We start from the raw sequence: 14955 nt of genomic DNA, 5'->3' as shown, positions 1-14955 counted from the left end.
TCTAAAATTGCCTTTTTTCTTTTATTTTTTTTTTTCCATTTTCACCTCTGCAAATCTTCTTTTGAAACTCAATTATTCTATATAATGACTGACCATACTTGAAGGTATTTTTATTAGGTAATATTTGCAATGATGCTGGCATAAATGTATCCTAGTTACCAAGTCTACCATGTTTCTAGCTTTTGAAGGATCAGAAAATATAACAGCCAGGACTGTTTTTTTCCATCCTGTGACCACTGGGAAGTTGTAAGCTCACAATCATTGTCTCATGGCTCTAAAACACATGATCAAGCTACCACTATGTATTTTCCATCATGTCAGACATTCAGTCAAGTCAGTTATTGCAGCTAAAGCAGGGCACAGCAGCTTTCCAGTTAAGTGTACTCCTATTACTCTGTAGTAGCTGTCTTAAGTTTCAGGAAAAGATTTTAGGTTTCATATTTGTCCACAAGTTCTGAATAGATCCATCCCGCTCTCCCCTTTGATACTGAACAGCGACCCCAGCAGCTGAAGTGCTTTAAAGTAGCTTCTCATGATGATGGAAAACATTGAAGATGCTCTTTGACACTAGTCCTCCACTTCAGAATTGAAGTGATTCAATTAATTGTCTCTTTTGATTCAATTAAATTATCTGTTCTTCTTTAAAGAACACAGTAGTCTGGGAAGATGTTTTGTCAACTCTAGAAAAGTGAAGAGGGCTTTTACAGGAGTAATGAGATATTGTCGTAGTGTATCCCTGATCGGGACCAGACTACGCAGTCTCTCTCTCACTCCCCCCACCCTCCAGTGGGATAGAATGGAGAACTGGTAAACAAAGGGCAGCAAAACCACGTGGGTTGAGATGAAACAAAATAATAAATTTAAGAGCAATAACAGAAGAAAACAAAACAGTGATGGAAAACAAATACAGTACAATGGCTTACAACAAATGTCAACACCCAGTTTCTTCCCGCGTAGCAGAAGGCTCTCCTCAGCACCCTTCTCACAGACACACTGAGCATGGTGTCACACCAGATGGAACAGCCCTTTGGCTAATTTGGGTAACCTGTCCCAGCTGTTAGCTAATTAGTAACCTATCCCAGCTGGGTGCCCCAGCCATAGGGGCCACCAGCTCCAGTTCTCCTCCCAGCTCAGGTGAATATTAACTCTATCCTAGCCAGAACCAGGACAGATATAAAAGATGTGGGAACTTTATGTCAATGTATTTCTTGCATCGACTGAATATTCAGGTTTTCCTTAAATGCTGAATAAGTTAATTATTTTTATAGTAACAGAGGATTCAGCAAAAGTAGCAGTAGCGTGCTCCTAAACCACAGATGCTGCAGATCCCACACAATGCAGCACTAGCTATACAAACAAGAAATTTTATTTCAGGCTCCCCACATGCACTAGAATCCCATCTGCAGAGTTTTAGAGAAGGCTATAAAGATACTAAATAGCAGCCTCCAATAAATAGAAAGGTACCTGAACACAGTTTTGAGAAATTAATTCAAGTAGTCTCTAGTACTATAAAACACTACAAAAGTCAGATCTGGGTGATGTATATCTATACAAAAAGACTCAATATAGTAGGAATAAAACATCTCTTCAGTTCGGGGAGAATTTTATTCCCAGTGGTCTTGCATTAGGCTCAGTGAGCGCACAGAGCAGGTCAGGCTTAAATTCATGGAAATACTCAGCATGAAAACAAAAAAAGTAAATGAAGACCACATTTGATTCATAAAATAAACAGCTGAAATGTCTGATCTCAGCAAACCAATCCTGATGAGAATCAAAGACCATTTCTCAATTTATCTATCTCTGCTGTATTGAAGTGATAAAAGAGTAATTTGCTTGGCTTGTTCCCTCCCCATTAACACAAGCTATTGAACTGTATTCATTTAGTTAAATATTAATTTACCTGTTGAAGTGGTAGATATCCCGTATGTTTCCAAACAGGGCTGATCGCTCTTCTGTCCCCAGGGAGAGCTTGTTCTGGTCAGTGATACAGTCGAGGTAATCCTACAAGAGAAAGGAGAAAGCTGCCTTCAGACATTTCCTCCCTTTCTAGATCAGTAAACGGAGCTATGTTTTATTGTACAAGATGAGTCTCTTCAGATCAGTTTCACCTTATTATTACAGTCAAGCCTTCAGTAGCCCCTCTGTGAACAGTCGCTCTATTATGAAAGGTAACAGTACTTTCCTGTTCACTGAAACCAAGAAAATAACAAAAGACTGAATGCTAAGTTGTAGCCCTTAGATGTGACAGCCAACATTTCTCTCACTGCTGATACAGAAATGTATTCAGATTTCATTCACAATGACAGTTTAATTGGTCATTGAACTGGCTCAAAGACAAAAAAAAAGTAAAAATAAGATGAAGAATGTAATTTAATGAAGTCTTAGTAACAGAAAACCTATATCATGAAGAGCAGAAAGCACGCAAGCAACACAGGCTCAGAAAAGGAACCAGTGCGGTTTTGTGTTTTTTTTTTTTTTTTTTTTTTTTTAAATCACAGTTAAGAAAACAACTCAAGAGTTTGTAGAGGACAGATCTCCATGTATATATGTGCATGCAATTTAACCACACATGCGGTTACATTGCAAATTACCTTGCTATATACTCTAGTAGAGATTTCCTTTTGCATTTACAAGAGTGACAGTGTCTCATCCAGGGACTTTAATTGAATAGGAACAAGACAGCTAGAAAAAGCTCCCATCAGCAGTGTTCTGGGAAAACAACTTTCACATCTCTTCCCCCATTTTGATAAGAGCTCAGCTCCCAAAGTGTCACCTTTCATACTGTTGCTGCTACAGTATTAAAATTTCTCAGATAAAGAAAAACAAATCCAGCAGGCTATTTAACTAACTACAACTCATAAATCAGGGAACTCAACGTGCTGCCACATTCATGAAGAAATTCTGCTCGAGGTTGGAAATAAAGTAAAAGTGAAAACATCTGAAACAATGCGAAATAAAAAATAAATAAAATCCCTTAGCCTGGGGCTAGACAACTTGGTGTGGCAACCTCCCAAAAGCAACACAGCATTCCACGGTGCTGCATGGAAGGAGCCCTGCAAAACGTCAATGAGGCCATGAAAACTTCTAAGATATAACTGTGTTCCAGAGTCCTAAAGAAAAAAAGTATTATAGAACATACACCTTGGCCAAGATTTATTCTCTGTGTAAATCCTGTGAAGACAAAGGGTTTGGATCAACAATGGATCTGACTTTTGGATTGTAGATGCCCTCATAAGGAAGGTTAAGAATTGCATCCCCATATCCTTCTTTCCAACTGAAATAGCATCAACAGAATCATGGGTGTAACCAAGATTCAGGTTTAGGTACCAGTAGGCTTTCCTGTCCCCTCCTCCTACCCTAATGCTCAATAATCCACACTCTTTCATCACCTCCAGTTAAAGGTACCCCTCATCAGTCCCAAAACTCAATCGTTTTTGCCAAGGGAAAGTAAGCAAGCCTACTCCAAGGCAACCTCAGTGCCTTTAAGAGTAACAAGTGGCAGCAGACAGGTCCCCAGAGAGACATTTCCTCTCTTCTGTGATGACATCTGACCTGTACTTTACCGTCTCTCTCAGCTAAGTGCCGCCTCATAGTCCAAACCTGTCCTTGAAATATATTTGTGCAGTAAGTCTTTGGAACTGCATCCCTAGGACTCCCTGGACTTGTCCTTGGCTTTTTGTTTATACTCAGAAGCTGCAGAAGAGTGAAAGGTTCAGGACGGTGAGGCAGATAGGACTGCAACAAACAACATGCTAGGTCAAAGGCAAAAGATGATAAGATTCAGGGCTACTCCAGTGATGGCAATAAATAAATAACCTTTTCTGCCCACTAATACAAATGTGCATACAAAAGCAAACTACAGAAAAGCTCCAGTGATCCTCTGATCAGCTGCCACTGTGATCCTCTGAAAACATTTTTAGCACTGCAGGAACATTGCAGCACCCCAAGCTGGTATGATGGCGGGGCTGGCATAGGAATGGAAATCATAAAACAAGTAACTCCATACAGTATGAGGAGTTCCTTTCAAATTTATCCACCTCAAAATAGCTGGAGTTCGGGTCTCTTCAAAATAACAGAGTCCACAGTTATTTCCAGTATTGTAGACAGTGTTATAAGCACAACCTGGTTTGCGCTCTTTTTGCCCTCTTATCCCAATTTTCCTCCACATACACATATTCTTCTCAGTCTTTTCCCAACTCTTAGCAAGACAGAGGGAAGCAAGTTACTTTCTAGTGCTCCTGCCAAGCAGCAGCCTGCAGGTGCCGTGGCACTTTTCCAGCATTCCCGTAGCATCTGCCAGTATCGGGTTATACCACACACTCACAACTTGGGTTCTCTTTTGCTGAAAGTTCCTTAAGATTGCGCTTCAGGCCCCCTTCTCCCAGCGTCAGATCAGAAACAAACCAGAAACTAATGGCTGGACTTGTGCTTGCCTAGAGTAAAGCGAGACGGTTATTCACTTAAAACGCCTGGGATTCAGAGGTACCTTGTATCTTACCTCACGCTGTTAGGAAATCACAGGATTTGGGGACTGCTTTCATGTCTTAGCTTTCTATTTTTTGTTAATATTGCTTACTTGAGGCTTGTGCAAGTCTGGCAGCTACAGACATGTTGACGTTGCTGTTACACATGTAAGCGGATACCTGAGCCAGGCCCAAACTGCCCGATGCGGCACTGACAGCGAGGCAGTCACAGCAGCAAAAAGCTTCAGATGTCCGTGTTTATGTGAAAGAGGTGACGGCTGGACGGTCTCGACACAGCGATCTGATGAAGTCCAGGCACAGCACAGCAGCACACTGCTTGCACTGACAGGGCAACTGGGACTCTGCTGGTGATACTGCTTTATGGAGCGTGTATGCTCTCATAAAGGCTTCGAGAACTCAGCCAGGAAATAGATGCGATATTGGCCTATCGTGTCCTCTGCAAGGACAACACCAGAAGCAGATCAAAGCTACTCAGCCATGGAGTTTTTCCTAGTTATTTCTTAGCAAATGGTACTTTACCCCCACGGTAGTCATTACACCCTCCTGCAGCGTTATCAACAGCTGTTATCATCTGAAGCCATAATGAAAGGTTTGGAGCTACAAGATAACAGGACAGGCTGCAACTGTAATGACACTGTGCAAAAAAAAAAAAAAAAAAAAAAAAAAAATCAATGAAACTTATCGGAGCAGAGTACTGGCTCTATTAACTTTATTTCTTTCTTGTCAGCATCTATGGACCCTCCGTCGGCACTGAATGATTTGTTTATAACCTTTGGCTTCACTGGTGTTTTATTGCTTCTTTGCAACTATGGCAAAACCATTTAGATTACTTTATAGCAGAAAAAAAAAAAAAGATAAAGCCCCACAAATGCCAGTCTCCTTAGATTGATTTATGAAGCAAGGTTTGCTGTAATGGTATTGCACAATTTTTCAATCCTATCTCCTGAAACTCTCCAAAAACTAGAAGTGTCTTGCCAGACTGCTCTGCCTTCCTTGCTGGGTTTGACATTCTCCCCATTTGTCTTTCATCATGGCAAACCCGTGAGGGGGAATGTCTGTTCGAAGCTGCATATTTAACTACTGTCTCCTCCTCCACAATCACAGGAGAAAGACGTCTGGAAGAACAAAACGATGATAACGCTAACCTCAGAGGCTAGAAAATAATCACATGAATTGGAAATGAGAGAAAACTGTTAAGAAAAGGACAAAATGAGCAAAAATATCTTGATGCATCAACTAAACATTTTTTTCCATGACCAAACTTTAGAAACTAAACACAAATTAGTGGATAATTTCATCTAGCCACCCAGCTTTTTCTTTGAAAACAGACATACAAACACTTAGCTTTAAAAACAGACTACAGGCTGAACAATAATAAATGAGCCATTAATGTGGCAATGATATAATTACATGTTAAAATTAGTAATGTTAATGGTAATGTTAACATGGTAATGCTAAAAAATAAATGGGTAAAAGCCACATTGCTTCATAAAACAAGAATCAATTTTTATCCTGCTCCAGAAGAAACATATACTCTGGAAGTTCTTAGTAATCCCTTTACAGAGCAGGACTGCGTGTATACGGGTGTCACCAAAGACAAGAAAAATTGTTGCAAGAGCAGCATTGTTGCATGTGTACACCTTTACAAAGGCGCAGGCAGACAAAACACTGAGAATTTGATTACATATCAATTAAAAAAAAGAAAAAGAAAAAAAGAGAAGGATTCTACCCACCAGGAAACTGTGCTTTCCAATGCCTAAACACAGGCTGCAGGAGAAAGTCGAGCAACCAAGCTGCTGTTGAATCTCTGGACTTCAGCAACACGCACTTTGCCTCAAGAGCTGAGGACTTACATCAAGGAAACTCAGTCTCTGACCAAAAAATGCCCAGGTATTTATCAAAACTCCAATGACTTCTAGTGTTACAGTATGAGGAGGAACATGCTATGTCAAATTAAGCAGGACCTACACCCAGGCAGTGCCATAGCATCACTCAGATTCCAGTTTGCTCATGTTCCCTAGATCTGCACTACTGATAAAGCAGTTTTTACTCCCAGATGCTATACCATACTCACAGGCAAATTTTCGCCCGGCTCCCCTCTGCCCAGCACAGATACGCATAGCCCAAATCAGATGGTTGTGCAGAAGAGGAACCATTGAAACACTTCAGCAGCCTGGGCCACCTAAGCACTATTTCCACAGCCGAAAGGTAAACACGCTGCAAACTGGATCCTGTTTGTAGCCTGCTGGCTAGAGCCATGCTGACCCAACCATCTATCACACCTGTAACCAAAGAGAAAGCTGGGCAACAGTTGTACAACAGAATAACCACTGCAACATGTTCCCCATCGCTAATTCTGCCAATTACATAGGCAATTATAACCTGTGCCAGTTCCCCTTTTGCCTGATTTTTTTCTATTCTTCTTTCCTACTATTTCATGTACAGCTTTATCTGGCACGCACAGCAACATACTCTGAATGCCTCGTGGGTCAAAAAATATCGTACTAGCCACAACAGGTTGCCAAGAATGCCGAATTCTGGTCAGAGCAGCTCACTGCAGCTCTTTCAAAGTACAGCTGTACCCTGCGAAGTGAAGGTGAGTTGTAAACTACACATAATTTGCTTCTCACTCTGGTTCCTTTGGCTATATCAATCCAAGCACTGATAGAGATCTAAATCAAACCCATCTCCTGCCCATATCAAACCCTTTTGTCAGGATTTCTCCTGAAAACACAATTATTGTTACTGTCATCATCTTCTGTAATAGAAGAAGACAAGTCCACTATTTTAGTGCAGGTCTCCTGTAATTTGCACAGTGGTTTACTTGGGGACACCTGTAGCAAAACATTTCATGGAGCCAAACTTAACACATTTCTGACTGCTTTCCTCCCCTCATCTTCTGTTTTCCATATTCTTCCTCTTCAGTCTCTGTAACCAGTCAAAACTGGTCACGTACCTATAAGCCAGCCTCATTTTGACTGAAACCATCCTTCCCTTCTGAGAGTGAAAACGCCCAATTGCTCTTAATACCATTTCCCATCTCCCATCCCATGTCAAATCCTTTGCCATTTTCAGCCCCCCACAGACAGCCTGGCGTGTTCCCACGCGGCAGGCAGAAACACATGCCCGTCCAGATAATTAGTGCTCTCAGCCTCCCACTTCTGAAACTCCTCTGTAGGAGAAACAGAAATGGCAGCAGCTGTGCTCCAGTGTCTTACCTGTATCGACTCAAGAGAGAGGGGAGGAACTTTTCAAATGCTCTTTCCTCTGATGGCGAGAATTTGCTACCTAGCAGCAAGCATCTCTTGTTCCCATGTGAGTAACACAACCGCTAAAGCAGGCTGCAGGTAACACAACCACGTTGTCATACAGCCGGCTAATACAGCTTAATACTTACATTTAACTAATAGGCATGTTTTTAACTGTAGATGCAGCTTGAGTGCCACAAAAATCAGAACCGCATTTAATTTCTGCTAGAGATTTTGCACATCAATGATCCCAGTAAATCAAACCTCAAAAAAATGCTTGTGCTGTCCACCGTATATCTTCTCTACACGTAAAACCAGAAAATTAAATAAAGAAGGAAATTTTTGTGAGCACGTTTTTCCACCTGTGGAAAATGGGGGAAGTGAGGGGTGATATTTGGTGGGGTTTTTTTAAAAAGACACCTGAAATAGGAAAACCCTCGCATCAGCCAAAGCATGGACAGGTCCAAATGATCAGCACCTACGCACAGCACGGCCCTGCCACCAACCAAAGACAGGGTCCTTCTGAGGACACCACAGACTTGGAGGCACAGCCTCCTCTGCTCACTTCAGCAACAGCAGCAGAAAGTTGCTCAGCACCACCCGATCCACATGTGCGGTTGGCTCACACGCAGCCTGTGGGTAACAGCAATAAAGCAAGCGTGACACAGTAAGATGATACTTCGCTGACCGTGTGTAGAAAGGGCAAAGATTGATGGTGAGAGCACTCGTCAGAACATGGTATGAAGAAAGACTAAAAATAGAGAAGCATATTTAAGTTTTATTTCCACTGTTTAACATTGCAGAGTAAGGGGATCACAACAGACTTCTCCCCATACTTTCCACAGTTAGAGGTCTGCAAGTAAGTCAAGTTAAAGAGTATTAACTTAAATTTTACCTACAGAAGAGAAGGGAAAGAAAAAGATTTCTTCTTTTTCTATGTAGCTATTCCTGAGTGACAGATTTGCTATAATGAACAGAACATCCTCACTTATATTATAGATGTTAAAACACTGCCCCATTTAGAGATACTAAGGACTGGAAGCAGCGACCCCTAGCAGGCCCCCTTGGCTTCATCCACATGCTTTCCAGCCACAGGGCAAGTACGTGTCAGACAAAAATAGCAGCGAGGAATTCCTGAGTCCTAACGCTATGCCTTGCACCCCTAAAACGCATGCTTTTGTTGGTATAGGCTGCCATTGAGCAGTTGTGCCCGTGTAGAGCATGAGCACAGGTGGGGTTGTAGACAAAGCCAAAAATTTCTAGGGCATGTCAATGTCAACTATATAACATCAGGAGATCTTGTCACAGGACCAAGCTGCCAGAGCACAGCTAGTCCCAGGAACTGAAGTGAAGCATTTGCCCTGGAAAACTTTGTCAGCGAGAGGTCCCTCAACACTCCCCAGGCTGTCGCACTGAGTTCAGCTGCAGGGTCCCCAGGCTAGGACAACAGCCTCGCCACTAAGCACGCCTGGGAGGCGGCAGCAAAGCTTTCCGCGGCTGTGGATTCCCTCTCGCCGCTTTACAGCCTGAGCCTCTAAAGCAGGCTCTGCACGCCCTCTTGCCTCTGCCCCCATGTCAGAGGATGCCTGTGTCAGCTTCCAGCACTGCCCCACAGCTCCCTCCTAGGACTGGGGTGGAGGGAGGCCCATGTCCTACGATGCCTGCTCCATCGGTGTATGATTCTACGTCCTTTATTTTTGCCCAGTGCCTGCTTTCTTCTTGTGTCGTCTTTGTCCCTGAGCCATTTTAGAAGGAACGCTGCATCTGTGAAACTCTCTGGAGGGTCAAAGCCTGACACCAGTTGACCTAACATTGAACTGTCAGCCTGCTTGGATGGGCTGCTTCCATGGATTTGTCCGCCTTTGTTGAAGTGAATTTTTGCTCTAATGAAACACAATCCAAGTTTAATAATATTACCCTCTTCAACTGCAGGAATTTCATGCTGAAGTCTCCAATCTTAAAAAGACACCTTGTAGGGCCGGCTGTCAATTACATCCAAGTGTAATTCGAGAGAGATGCACTAAAAGCACTCATACACTGAAACTGGGATTCACGGATTGTACACAGACAAGTCCCCTAAATTATCCATCACCTGTAAAGACGATATGGGTAAATCACTGGGAACAGAAACTTAAGACACCTCAGCACGCTAACTCATTGAAGTTGTAACCCACTGATTAAAGCCACATCCCACATATAGTTTCAGATATCAGCCAGCATCCACTGCTAAATCACAGCTACAGGAATTTCTCCCAGAGGCTGGCTCTGGGAATTGCTGCTCAGAGGTGCAGTGAGAGGTGCAGTTCATAGAGCAGATGGAGACCATGAGACGATAACAAATGCTATCACAGCAGTTTACTGACATTTCATTGAAGAGCTATGTGAGGTCCCCTTCTAACAGACTTCCTAAAGTTAAGAGGAAACACAGAAGAATCAGCTACAGTAATGAGGACAGCCAAATGAAAACATTAAACAGTAATTAGGATGTCAAATAGTTTGAGCTTGCTAGGCAGACAGAGTAAGTGCTGTAAAGATTTCTAAATCTAAGGCTGCAACTGAGGCTTGACATCATCAGTGTCCGTCATCATCACCATCATCATTCAATAACCTAGAGCTTTTTTTAAAAGTACTAGCTGAAAATGTGTAATAATTACAAATTTCTAAAAAAAAAATAATCTCAAAGTTCATCAGGACATGCATAAACTAATTCTCACAACACTGATGATAAGCTTATTGATCCGTAGTCAAACAAAGCACAGAGAATTGTTAAGGCATACTGAGCCTCCGAATGTGCGAACCACCCAGGAAAGGAACCCGAATCTTGTGCTTAGACCTTTGCCCTGTTAAATAAACTTTCCCCAATTTGTAAGGCAAATGAACGTTAACATTTTTTAAAGGAGCTCTTGACAGGCTTATGAGTTAAAGGAGACATTCCAGAAGAGAAATGTTTGTTTTAAAACACAGGAAGGGAAACTGACAGATTTTGTTGTCTGAAGAATGAAAACGCAAACCCAGCATAATGGAGAAAATCTGCACGCATCCTAAACACACATTTCTCTTAAGTAACCACCTGATTTCCAGAGACTTATGGATGGCTTTTATTATTAATATGTAAACAGCAGTGAAGTGGAAGCTTACAATAGCGGGTGGCTTGCAAGTGAAAGCTTTTTAAAAGTGTCTTATTTGCAAAATGGTCTTCTCATGAAACCACAAAAAATAGCAGCTACCTCCACATCTTAACCCATGGGAGTGGTGAGAGTGGAAGAGACAGAGACTGCCACATGGTTTGTTAAGCCTTCAGGTTTATAGGTCATGGATTACTAGAAGAACACTGTTCACTGACAAGCAATATTTAACAGCAATGATACAACAAATTTAAAAGTTGTCAAATATTTCCAGGCATGAAAATGGAAACAGCCATAATAAGCAAATAAAATTCCAGAAACTATGATCTGTCTGGAAATGCAGAAATTTGTTTGGCTTTAAGATACCACCTCCAAATTCTGAAATTTCTTTACAGATATCTCAACCAATCTTAAAAAAAAAAAAAAAAAAAAAAAAAAAGTATCATCTTAGTAAAACATTTAAATATTTACCGAAAATTTCACAGCGTAAGCTGCACTTCCTCTCTTCTCCTGCCTCTCGGCTCTCAGACCTGTTCCTCTCAGTGTTGCCCACTCTCTCCAAACCTCCTTTCCCAGAGCTGCTCCTCGGCTCTGCCGAGCCCCTCATTCCCTACCAGCGAGCAACGGCAAGTCGGAGGGCAGAGGCGAAGAGATCTCTCTTTTGTTAGTGTGGAAATTCCCGAAGGGCTCCATGCATCCCACTAAGCAGGGACACAGCCACCCAGCTTCAGCACAGTCACGGTCACCCCTGCCCACCACCAGCACTCTGAAACGGCACACTCTGTATTTAACTGCATCTTCCCCTTGCCTCCCTCCTTCCAAAATAATAAAGCTTTCTGGATCAGAAGATTGACTTTCACCCTTTTATCTCTATTCATTCACACTTAGAAAGCGAGTAGGAGGTTGCAAACAACATGGTTGAGCTGTGTTGCAAGAAAAGGGGGGGCAACCCAGCGGCAGCCGGGTTTTTCGACAACTCTGCAGCCGTCCCTGCCGCTTCTCTCCCACCCCGAGCTTGAGAAAGCTCACTGTAGATTTACAGACAAATGATTTATTGCTGCGGTATAACTCACTCCTTTGTGCTGTCCAAACACTGAGCTGACCTTAAAACAAACACAAAGTTATGGCTATATATTCGTGCTGCCTTAATGCACGCAGTCCCAGCCGTGCGCTGAAGCTCGGCAATCACCGGGCACGGGCAGTCCCTGTCCCGACAGGCCTCTGCAGTCTAGGCTGTAAGATAAGAACTGGATGCAAAGCAGAGGTAGAGAAAACACAAGGCAGCGATGACATTTTATTCAGTGTCTTTCAAATACTTGGGAACGTGCTGAATGAAAGACATTTATGAATGTTATCAGCAGAAATAAGACCAGGTAGAGATGATGCAGATAAGAAAAAAAAAAAAAAAAGAAAACGCATCAGTATATTTAAGTCTGGCTTTGCCTCTTTCCTATGAGGTTAGTTTACAATCAGGTCCCTGTTCATGCCACAACACAAGCAGCTGCCTTTACGCATAAGTGGTTTGTTAGGTTACTTCTGGTTGTTACAACACAATATATTCCTACTGTACAGCTATAAAACATCTTTTTCCAAAGCCCAGGATCCTTCTTATATACCCAGAAAAATAAGGTTTGGGTTTTGTTTCTGCTTTTGTTTTGGTTTCATCTAAGGGTAAGATGATGAGAAGCTTAATGCACACACAACGGGCAAAATATTTTTGTCCAGGATCTTGGAGTTTCTTAACCTCATGTAAAACTATTTAAGACGCAAACACAAACAACACTTTGTGTAGCCTTCCATCACTTTAGGTTGCTTTAGGATGTTTAACATGGCTCACATCCAGGAAGCGAGAAGTTTGCAGGGAAAACTGAATGGTCCTATACTGCCTCAGAAGAAAGAAGTCTTAATTACTTCAAGTATTTCTTTAAGGGCAGCCAGAACAGCTGTTTACACCTGTTTGGTAACATAGCTAGTGATGTTACAAGATACCTCACCTCTCAACAGTCTCCAGCAGTCTGGATTATGGTCCTGATTTTCAAATAGCAAGTTTTTTTTTTTTTAAGCAGAACACTTTTCTGCTCCAGTTTATACTGTTGTAACTCTAAACTTCACAGACTTCAAGAAGGCCTCTTAGATACATATTAAGATCCTCAAGCACAATCTCATTTGAGGTATCATATCTCAATATTACTGGAGAAAATTCCCCTTGCTTTTAAGGCATGCTTTCCCCGAGGAGGCTGATCAGGATTTGACACGGCTTTTTCTCCATGGATGAAAAAACAAGCAGTGAGAAAGTTCACTAGCTCAAAAATATACCAAATACTAATCACTGTTAAACTTATCACTGTCATAATCGCAGTTATTTGTTTTGCAAGTAATTTAAATTGTTCATCCAAATTTTCTAAATGCATAAGATTCAATCCCTAGTTAGAAAGAGGAGCATTTGTGCTAACCTGCTTTTAACTACTTTTTAATGCCACAACAAAATAAACTTTGAATGAAAAATCTCACCCTGAAGATCACTGTCTGTCTTTAAATCTAAACTAAACGTCTCTTCTCTCTGTACGGGACAGGCTCTGCAGTTGGCCCCAGAGAGGAGAGCCTGTTTCTAAATTATCACAAGGAAATTAACAGTAAACTGCCTAAAAATCAAGCACTCATCACTTGCATTCTCTCTTTTGTGCTGAAGATTTAAGACAAATAAGTGGCTGAGGTACTGCTCCGTAGCTTTATAGCCACTGATACGGTATGCTAACTTCTGGCACTGAAGAAAAATACTAATTGTGAGACCACACATCACTGCTCCCTATAGTGAGAGAAATAAAAGTGATAAAAAACCTCAGAAGAATGCCATCATTACAGTCTGATGATTACAGCAGTGCCATAAATTTCAGGATCCTTATACAGGAGGGACTGGTACGTCCTCTCACATCACAGTTATCTTCCCAACAACATTCAATAACCTTTCCATTGAAGCACCTTGTGAAATTCCTCACCTACAAAATGCTCCCAAAGGGCAGCTCTGCTAATCAAACCTTTTTTTTTTTTTTTTTTTGTACGGTGCTGGAATTCTGTGCTGTGAAACAGAGGTACTCTTCCAGAGTAACATCTTCATGTGCAACTTATGTCAGCAGTCTAAAGGTGCCTTCCTCAAGCATGCAGGTTAGCAGCCACAGAAAAAGAGGTTGCAAATGGAAATTACGTATAATGTGGGAACAAATATTCTGGGATGCCTTAGCTATACTGGGTTTCCCACCTCTTGAACCTAGGGGGAATTAACTTTCTCTTAAGGGTTAGGTTACCCAAAAACCCGGCGCACAAGCGGCTATGCTTTTACTAACACATCACAAGAAGTGACAACGCGCACATGCAGTCTTCAGAGCTGTCTTTTTCACTAATTGCCTAAAACGTAGAAAGAGAGCCCCTTGAATTACAGCACTGGGAGGCAGCAAACTGGGAACAATAAAACTCCCATAATGACTTCCTCTCAGAAGGGTTTCCCTTAATCTTTGGTGCCACGACACACATCTGCAAATGTCCCATATTTCCCCTCACAAGGCTTCTCCCCACCTCGCCCGATAGGTATATAACTCTAACAGACTCGCTCGTCTTGGATGAAGCTTTCCAGGCCAGAAACCTGTCTCCTTGCTGAGTTGTTCTAGGAGATTTCAGCAAAAGCATTCCCCCAGGCCTTTTTGAGATAGAACGTCTTTTTGTCTTCCCCTTGTTCATGTTGAAAAATTTTGGTGACCTTTCCCCTGAGACGACAAGCACCTCCAGGCTGACTAGCAGGGATGTGAACCATCCCCTCACATCTCAAGGAGGGGAGCATAATGGAGACTTTGTTTCTGGGAGTACGCCTTTTGCCGTCTTTGTCCAAATCTCCACATATTTGACCATTCTAGGGGGAGGGTATGTGTAGAGGGAAGGAGAAGAAACCCCTCAAATTCGCAGATGCCCAACAGGAACTTTTAGCAATGGTCCTTTGCATGTTTCGGCTCAGGCTTCACAAGGCCTTAGCCCAGAATTACCATTCTCGGGTGCTGCCAGTCACATCTGGTTCAAGAGCAGGGAAAAAACCGTTCCTGTCTCTCACTG

The 14955-nt window shown here is 42.1% G+C and overlaps 1 protein-coding gene across 5 annotated transcripts in view; it reads right to left on the bottom strand.

Moving 5' to 3' along the window:
* The window catches only part of PLEKHG1 (pleckstrin homology and RhoGEF domain containing G1), a 136248-nt gene that overhangs the window by 31356 nt on the left and 89937 nt on the right, over window positions 1-14955 (bottom strand). For all 5 annotated transcript variants that reach the window (XM_086744981.1, XM_086744983.1, XM_086744980.1 and 2 more), the window contains one exon: window positions 1901-2001. In XM_086744981.1, coding sequence (XP_086601107.1) covers window positions 1901-2001 — 101 coding nt within the window. The remainder of the gene's footprint in view (window positions 1-1900; window positions 2002-14955) is intronic.

The sequence above is a fragment of the Chlamydotis macqueenii genome, chromosome 3 (genome assembly GCF_036417535.1).
Source record: "Chlamydotis macqueenii isolate bChlMac1 chromosome 3, bChlMac1.mat, whole genome shotgun sequence".
Classification (NCBI taxonomy): Eukaryota; Metazoa; Chordata; class Aves; order Otidiformes; family Otididae; genus Chlamydotis; species Chlamydotis macqueenii.
This window is presented reverse-complemented; position numbering and strand designations above follow the sequence as displayed.